The 8971-nt window shown below is 34.0% G+C and overlaps 1 protein-coding gene across 1 annotated transcript; it reads right to left on the reverse strand.

Annotated features, from left to right (window-relative positions):
* LOC110722766 (GTPase-activating protein gyp7-like) lies at positions 1-4273 on the reverse strand. Its single transcript, XM_021902060.1, has 5 exons — positions 3573-4273; positions 2727-2862; positions 2576-2625; positions 1607-1660; positions 1-1517 (listed from the first exon to the last, which is right to left on the reverse strand). Exons 1-5 carry the CDS (start codon positions 3752-3754, stop codon positions 287-289), a joined length of 1653 nt encoding a protein of 550 aa, XP_021757752.1. The 5' UTR covers positions 3755-4273; the 3' UTR covers positions 1-286.
* Positions 4274-8971: the final 4698 nt, after the last annotated feature.

Here is an 8971-nt window from a genome sequence, read left to right on the forward strand (position 1 = left end):
GAAAGACTACAAAGCTTACCAGTTTCATGGATTTTGGAATTCCGCCTCCATCGCTCAGTTGAGCGCGGGCAGTATAACATTGACATATTCCATACTTAAGGGAGCATACAGAGGTGTATCAGTTATGAAGTGCTTTTCTTTCCAAAGCAGCATCTAATGGATACATAAGTCTACATTGGTTAAGGGGAGATCCCCTAACCAAAATAGTAAAATACAACAAATAAATCAGGAAAAGAAAAAATAAAAAGAAACAAAAACAGTGTCCCAAACCCAAATTAGGGTGTAGTTATATTTTGTCATGCAAAGTCACCACCAAGTCATGAGCATCATCCAACAGCTTCCAGACATCCAAATTCCCGGCCATGTTATTACATTCCCTTATTATTTCATCCATGCTGTCGTATTTCTCTAGTATTAGCTTCCTTCTCTGCAGCACACATGCTGCTACAGCGTAGAGAAGTAGATCGTCAGTGGGAGGGGCTCTCAGCCGCATTTTCCCCCATGCTGACTTGCTGATCCCGGCCCTGATTGCAGTCTGATCAGCCCACATGACCTCCCAGAGACAAAGTGTCTGCTCAAAAGTCAACTCTCTCCGAAAGAGGACCACTACCATTCTGTACAAAAAGAAACAGTCTTCTGCTTGAAGCTTCTCTAAATGTCTATAAAGATGTGAGTCTTTACACTTGATGATCTTGGATATAAGACCCAGCTGCCTTCTAATCCCTACCTCATCAAGCCGGAAGTTGTGCCTTGCTTTTTTCATGAAACCAACAAAGCACCAAAACGCCTCATGATCCTCCTCTATGACTGATATGATTGGAGAGAGAAGATCGCTCATCCCTTGGCAGTAGCCAGTCTCAGGATCATAAAGTGCGTAAGCTTCAAGTATAGAAACGAGACGAGTAGCATGGTATATCATGCATGGCTCTAAGTGATCATATTCCTTCAAGCCAACTTTCTCAGCTTGTTGCATAGCCTTGGCTTCTGAGACTGCAGCCTGAGAGGGGCTGTATACGATCCATTCAGGATTTGCTCGAAGAGCATCAACACGGATAATCCTCTGCCATGTGGCAAAATCTTCAGATGAGCAAAAATTCAACCCAGCCCCGGTTTTCGAAGGAGAAGAAATTGTATTTTCATTCAGATCGTTTCCTTCAAATTCTTCAGCGCTAAGAAAAGGTACACTATCAACTTCAGATGACTCAGAATCAGATGTTTCCGAACTGGCGCCAGAAGCCTCTTCACAGGTCAGCACAATCTTTTCAGCTTCTTCAAATGAAGTGGCGGAAGGTAAAATCTCAGGATCCCAGATAGGTCCATCAGAGTCTGATGGGTTATCCCCGCCATTTGAAGATCTTGCACTGCTTAGGTCATCCGAATCAGGAGTGTCCGAAACTTGGCTAAAAAAACCACCACTACCACCATTGCTATTTCCACCAGTATCATTCCCCTTAAAGCTTGCGGCACTGCGTCTTAGAATTCGACGACATTGTTTTCGCAAGTTTTCATATTCTTTCCTGATCAGAGGCAATAAACATCAAGCAATGAATCCATGAGCAATGTGAGGATAAAGGAGAATATCACAAATACAAAGGATGCAAAGTACCTTTTCTGGTTTCTAGCAGAGTCTCTTTCCTCCTTCGTGCTGTTCAAGTCATAACTGCTCCAATAAAAAGGAACTCAGTGTTATTAAACTTCAAACAAAAACCAGCATAAAAAATTAAAGCCACAAATTTGAAACACGTAGCATAGCACCAAATCTCTACAACCAACTTCAAAGGAAAAAAAAAAAAAAATTAGATAGCTATGCCAAAACAATGGAATCACAAGAACAGCCTCTTTGCAGTTGCTTTAATTTGATTAAGGGAGCCTCTTTACAATTGTGCACTTAAGGAGTCTTTGTAGAGGCATATAGGTCAAGGTATGGTGTAATAAAGATACAGCTAAAAAAAGTAACTTATTAGTGAACCCACCTAACGCATAGAAACTATAGCTAAACTGTAGCCTTGAGCACCACTTGTACAACAAAAGATTTTAAGAAGCACAATTATTACAAAATAATTTCTAAAAATACAGGGGAAAAAAAAAAAGAGAGAGAGACATACTACTTCTGCAGTATCAAAATACTTGCCAAATTTAATTATTACACTCACTATAGTAGTAAGTAAAATTATAAGAAATTTATTTTTGACATTAACCTAGCACTGTTGTTTTCATACCATAACCACAAAAACATTTTTGATTTGACTAATTAACAGTCAAAATTAGCGAGCTTTAACCAGCAGACTCAGATATCAGGGAACAATAGGATTAAACATGACAATATGAACATGCGGGAATCTATAGAAATAATCATGAGAAGCACAAGGGTAAGAGTTGCTTGAAGACACAGTAAAGTGCTTGTTGGTGGAGACATAATTAACATAGACATTGATACAGCTTTTTTTGCTTTGTGGGGACATAAATCAGATACAGTAATTAGTTATGAAATCAAATCAGGTAAAAGGAAGCAATCCTGAGGTTAATACAAAAAAGTGAAGACTAAACAATTGACTTCTAGTCTTTCTATACTTACACTCCAAGAAGAAAGGGCCAAACTTCTGCTCTGATATTGGGATCTACACCCTGCAACAATGACATGAAACATGAGCATTCCGAACAGCATTTCGAAAATAGCTCTGAAATTAGCACCACAAGTACAACCACTGACTAGGCAAACGACTTACTCCGCTTCTCACTCTCTTCAAAAGCTTCACTCCACCATTGATCAATTTACCATCGGATCCAAATAGATGTTTCCATTGCTTGGATAGAAGAGCGCGTTTTCTCCTCCGCCTAGACCAAGGAGATTTAAGACTTAACCTGTACATAAAACAGACACAAAAGGATTGAACTTAGCTTCAGAACACAAACAATTACAGAAGAAAACAATCACTCAAGTCTCATCATATCTTACCCTAGAATAAAATGATTATACATTTCCATACTAAATCCAAAGCAGAAGTCTTTCATAGGAAAATCTTAAAACTTGAGATACACAATGATAAATTTGGTGAAGTTTGTTTGTCAAACATTGTTTGACCTTCTAAGAGTGATAGTTCCAACTTCCAACATCTTTGAATTAGTCTTGTGTAGATGTTCTCATCCACAGAATGGGTCAACAACGAAAGATTAGATCTTAATCACACTAAACTGATTATACTAGGTTAAATATCAAAGCACATTAACAAAATTTGCAAATCATCCCACATTCCCACTCAAATACTACACAATATAACCCCAGAAATCTTTAATTTCGTGAATATTTATGAAAATAATAAAAATCTATAAATAGAAAATACACAAAGGTGGGAATTAAAATGGTCAAAATTTGGCAGCGTAATTGAAACTAATATCTAATAATACTAAGCTCATTTCCAGAAATTAAACGGGTCAACACGAAATGAATTAAAAACAAAAAAAAAAAAAATTGAAGTAAGCAATTCAACTGTAAAGCAAACTAGCAAAGCAATTAAGTAACAAAATTCCAGATCTCGATCTCAAATCAGTAAAGTAAAAATAAACAAACTCACCGATCACTGGAAACTGGGGAAGAAGAAGATGAAGAAGAATTAGTAACTACGAAAAGCACCGATCTCAAGTGTATCCACGAAGAAGAAGAAGGCGACGGCGAAGACGACGACGAAGAAGACGACGGCGTAGAAGTATGACTTCGCCGGAGAGATCTCAACAAATGTTTTTGTTCCGAAATCATATCTTAATCTTAATTACTACTAAATTAAACTCCTAATTGAATAATTATACTCTCTGATTAACTTCCAAATCTGGTTTATCTCCCAATAATCGATGATCAATTCAAGAGTGAAAATGGAGGCGGCCACGGCGTTGCAAGCCGTGGCCGTCACAGGAGGAAGCTAAGCCAACATCATACCAAACTGTAACACTTGCGCCGCCGCCGTTGTCGCCGGAAAAGTTGTAAGGTTGAATAAAGGAAGGAGTAACAGCATGTGAGATGGAGAAGGGTAAAATTGTCAAATTGTTGATGGAATTAGCATAGTGGGATAGAATCACCACCATCACCAACTGAAAAAACCCAACCTTGTTGTTGTTGTTCTTCTTCTTCTTCCTTCCAAAGTACCCCAACTACCCTTTACTCACTTTCTCTCTTTCTTCGCTTTTTCTCTTTATTTCAATTATACTGTTATTTCTTTCTCTCTCTAACCACTATTTTTTGTTTTTTCTCTCTCTATTTCCTCCCCTGTTAGTTACTACCGTCACGGCGTTACTACATATTTATATGCGGTTTGCCCGCTTGGAGAAGCGTAGAATAAGACCGATATGTCTTGTATAAGACGAGTGTATTTGAATGTCTGTGTATAAACACACGATAAATGTATTTGTATGTAAATCTTACGCGTTATAAAATTGTAATAAAAAAAGATTATATATGTTGTACGAGTATATTGTAATATGGGTAATGTTATATATAGCCCTTATGTAGCCATAAGGGCTATATATAAGCATTAAATATATCTTGGAAATTGTATAAAATTAGGAATTCATGACATAAACACGCGTAAATCAGTGTTATTAGTGTTTATATTTTAATGATTTCTTAACTTTTTATGATTTTCAAATGTAAATTTAATGCTTATATGTAGCCTTAAGGGCTATGTATAACATTTCCCTTGTAATATTCATTTCAGGTAAAATATAATTATGTGCAATCTCATTAAATTTATTTGGCTTTGTAATATTCCATATCAATTTTTTCAATTTGCAAATTGGTGATTGATAATATTAGTTATTTTAAATATCATGTCTCTTATTACAACTTAAAACTATGTTCCCTTCACTTTTTTTTTTAAATAGATGTTCCCTTCACTTCATTTGTACTTAACATATAACCTTTTTTTTTCTTAACTAAATTTATTGTCGTTGAATTTTAATAAGCCAATTTCATTATTCTTCCTTTTCACTCCAAAAATTCTTTTTCACAGTCTTCGAGACATATTTTTATATCATTAATATATCCAATTTAATTATAATATTTCAAATCACCCATCATGAATTAGCGATTACACGTATTGTTTTAAGTTGTTGTGGTCTGCTCTGCTGAGTGTAAATAAGATGCTCTACTGACACCTGTTTTGCTCTGTTGAAATCTATTTTGCTCTACTCAAAAACTTTAAAAAAGGGGTAGAAAACCTAATTATAACATTATATATTTTGTAAATTTGTATCACCTTTTCAACTTTATTTATTTATTTATTATTTCAGAATATATGAGTTAAATACTTGGAAGTAGGGAAAATTTAAAATTTAGGATTTAGAATTTAAATGTAATATCAAAGAAGCCTCTTAGGCTCTTACCAAGTGAACCAAACTTTATCTTAGGGGCTAAATTTAATTGTTTTCCGAAGAAATGATTAAGGGTTAGCACAAGTGGAGCAAGTAGTGGAGATAATGAATTAAATTAGAATGAGACTATGTCATGATCGTAAGTATTACACACATTGAAACACATAAATTATAAGTATTTAGAAAGAACTAAAGTACAATTATAAAATACGCAATAAGACAACACGATCCCTCGCATATGCAGTAAATATAAAGTCCGTATACAGAGTACAAGTTATCATTGAAAGAAAAAAAAGGGCGGAATAGAAGCATGGTAGTGATTAGAAGGAAAATAAGTTCCGGCAATTAGCGCATATATTGGGGAATTCATCCCTTTCACACACTTCACTTTTATCATGCGCAGTTCCAAAACACCAAGTGGATCAAGTTTCCCCTTTCTTTCTTTTTCTTTCTTTTTTAAGCTTTATTTTTAATTTTTTAATTCAAAATAAGCATACGTAAAAATTTGTGCTTGATAAGGAAATCTAATGATGAAAGATGATGAGGATAAAGGGGCCCAACAACTCCATCCATATTTGACTTCAATGTCGACGTTTTTTTTTTGGTTTTTGATCGCCGAAGCCCTATAATCTATGGTTGTAGTAGTACAAGGATGCCCTTTTATTACTTTCGCTTTGTGCGTCTTTTTGCTTAAATTCTCCTTCTATGTCTTTTCTTTAGCCCATTTTTTCAGGCCCATTTCCCCCCCTTTGTGTTCAACATTTGAATAGTACATTGACTCGAGGCCTCCAGGGTGAGCTAGTTGAATTGAATGTTAAACAAAAATCTAACCGAATACTCGGTAGAAGAATAGAATTGACAACTTGACATGATGCTTCCGACTTCTAACTTCTGACTTGACCTCTTTTTATCATAGTTGTTTTTCTTGTAGCCCTTTTATTATGTATTTTCGCTAAAAAGACTTTAAATTAACGAGAATTAAGAATGACAAATAAGTAAAAGAAAGATTTATATTAAGATTTATATTTATTTATTTATTGGTAGGGAGGACCCTGACCAGGCCTCAACTCTCACGGTTTTGTTGGTCTAGTATTTGCGGCATAGGCACTTGGGAGTAGAAAAGAGGGTAAAGGGGATCCCTACCCCAACTATCCTTACTTTATAGGATTTGAACTCTAAATCGCTATGATTTGAGATGAGAAGTGAGCCAAAACTTTGCTGATAATTTATATTTAGACAAAAGACTTTAATTTAAGATAAAATGGGATTTTTACTCAAGGATGGCAGGAAGAAGTATAATTTTCACAATGTGATCTTTTTTTTTTTCAATTATACTTACAATTTGTTTAAATTTGGTTCATTTGTTGACCAAACAGAAGTCATGATCCGAGCTCAAAATTTGACCGATTCCCCTAATGTTTCGATTCTATAACATCCTTGTGACTAGAGAGGCTATAGAGTTTAAAGGCTATTAACAAGTAACAAAGACAATGAAGATATGTTTTGATACAATTATTGTCTTAAAAAGTAGGTACAACCCTTTTGGGGGTGTTTATTCACATAAGCCAACTTAATTCCCATGGATAGCACAACTATCATCACAAGTTAAGTTATGGATGGAACTTTGTAGAAACTTGTGTACATAACATAAAACTAAATTTAATAAAGAAGGAAGATGAACTTCATGATTTTTCAAGACAGCTAGATATCATATTAACAATCACTTGTATATTATACCATAATCAATGAGATAAATGATGATCACTAAACCATAAGTCAAAATTTTGAGATTCATTAGTATCTTTTAAATGAGACGCATCTTAATTAATACTTTTTCTTATATCTATAACTTTATAATCGCGTAAAAAACTTTATATCAAGCTCTATTGCTGTAAAGATCTTGATTAGTGCGTAAACCTTCAAGGTATCGATACAAGTCATTGAAGTACGCTTCAACATGTTGGAACTTCAAGTCTCCAACTTCAAGATCCTGATCTACTGAACATCTAAAAGCCATCATGAAATTCATGATTAATGAATTTAGTTCTGGATTGCTAGCTTAATGTAGCCCAATTCACGTCCAGCCCAAATTAATGACATCTTCTTACAGTCCAGATTTACAGTAAAGGCCCAACAAAAGCCCAACAAATTATTAGTTTGTTGGGACATCTCAATCGCAAGTTGCTATTAAATTCCCTCCATACAAGTTTTCAATCGGGAGTTGGTATTAATATCCCTCCATACTTTAGTTTTCAATTCTTTCACAATCATATCCATATCGTAATGCGTAATCCTGATCATAAGCTATTAAACTAATCAAAAATTCCATTTTCAGTTTCATAATTGTTGAAGAATTACACGCTTTGATTTTAACATGTGTACAACAATTCAAATTATATTTAACAACAATAACAAACCCCTATCTTTAAAGGAATATAAATAATTATGTGTGATATCTATAAATTTAACTAAAATAGCAACCGCTGACATTATATAGTCCACATGGCAGCTTTACAATAAAAAAGTTCCCGCCTAAATGAAATATGATGTCATTATGTTTAAAAATTAAATTTCACCTCCTTTCAGTTAATCTACACTCTTTAATTTATTTAATTTTCTTTTTCACCAACTATTTGTATCCAATGCATACTCTATGTTTCTTATATGAGTAATTAATTAATATGAGTACATACAATATAAACTCCATGTTTCAAAGAAATTTCTAAAATCATGCATTGCACAAGAGTAATCTAGTTTACAATATAGTGATATACCAAGACTACCAACTTTTAATACTCGTCATTAACTAAAATTTAAAGATATTATTGATTAATTAAAATAAGATACTTCCTCCCTTTTTTTTTTGTCTTATTTGAAATCTTGAGAAATGAAATTTATGTAATCTGTAATTAAATGGATTTAATTGGATTTTGGAGTTTGTGGTCCCAAATAGAGTATAGATTTTTTTTTTATTAGTGGTCTCATTCTATATGTATTAATGTGCATGTCAAATATTTTAAGACGGACAAATATAAGAGCAAGTTTAGCCCCAAGTCTTAAGACTTGGATATGACATCATTTTTTGTGGTCCCCATTGAAAATGATGTCATCGAATTCTTATTAGGATTCACTAAGATTTACACAAATTTATCACTTTAGCTCTAAGACTTAAATATTTGACATATTATATGTAGAAAAGTGTAAAAATAAAAAAAAAAGGATAATAAAAATAAAAGTGAGGTGGGTGAAGTGGGTCCCATCTCAAGTCTTAAGTTGAGTCTTGAAATTTCAAGACTCAACTTGAGACTTGCTTGAGATTTTTGAAGAAAAATCGGAAAAGTCTTAAGTATAAATCTTAAGACTCAAAATGATGATGTCACCCAGTCTTAAGACTTGGGGCTAAACTTGCTCTAATAACTATGTCAAGTATTATGGGACGGAAAGAGTATTAACGGAGAATATATGCACACTTTGGGAAGCAAATCAAGCTAATTAATCTAGACATGTAACTTGAATTTACGTCTAAAATTTTGAATATTAGGTGAGCTACCATTTAATTTAATGAGTCGACACATTTTAATTTGTTCAACCTCCCCCTACCCAACTAAAT

Source organism: Chenopodium quinoa, unplaced genomic scaffold (genome assembly GCF_001683475.1).
Source record: "Chenopodium quinoa cultivar QQ74 unplaced genomic scaffold, ASM168347v1, whole genome shotgun sequence".
NCBI lineage: Eukaryota > Viridiplantae > Streptophyta > Magnoliopsida > Caryophyllales > Amaranthaceae > Chenopodium > Chenopodium quinoa.

Excerpts from the sequence above, each read along its gene's own strand:
- LOC110722766 (XM_021902060.1), bottom strand. The coding sequence starts at position 3,754 with ATGATTTCGGAACAAAAACATTTGTTGAGATCTCTCCGGCGAAGTCAT. Across the intron at positions 2,863-3,572 it reads TCCCCAGTTTCCAGTGATCG|GTTAAGTCTTAAATCTCCTT; the intron begins GTGAGTTTGTTT and ends TTTTATGTACAG. Across the intron at positions 1,661-2,575 it reads TGGCCCTTTCTTCTTGGAGT|TTATGACTTGAACAGCACGA; the intron begins GTAAGTATAGAA and ends TTATTGGAGCAG.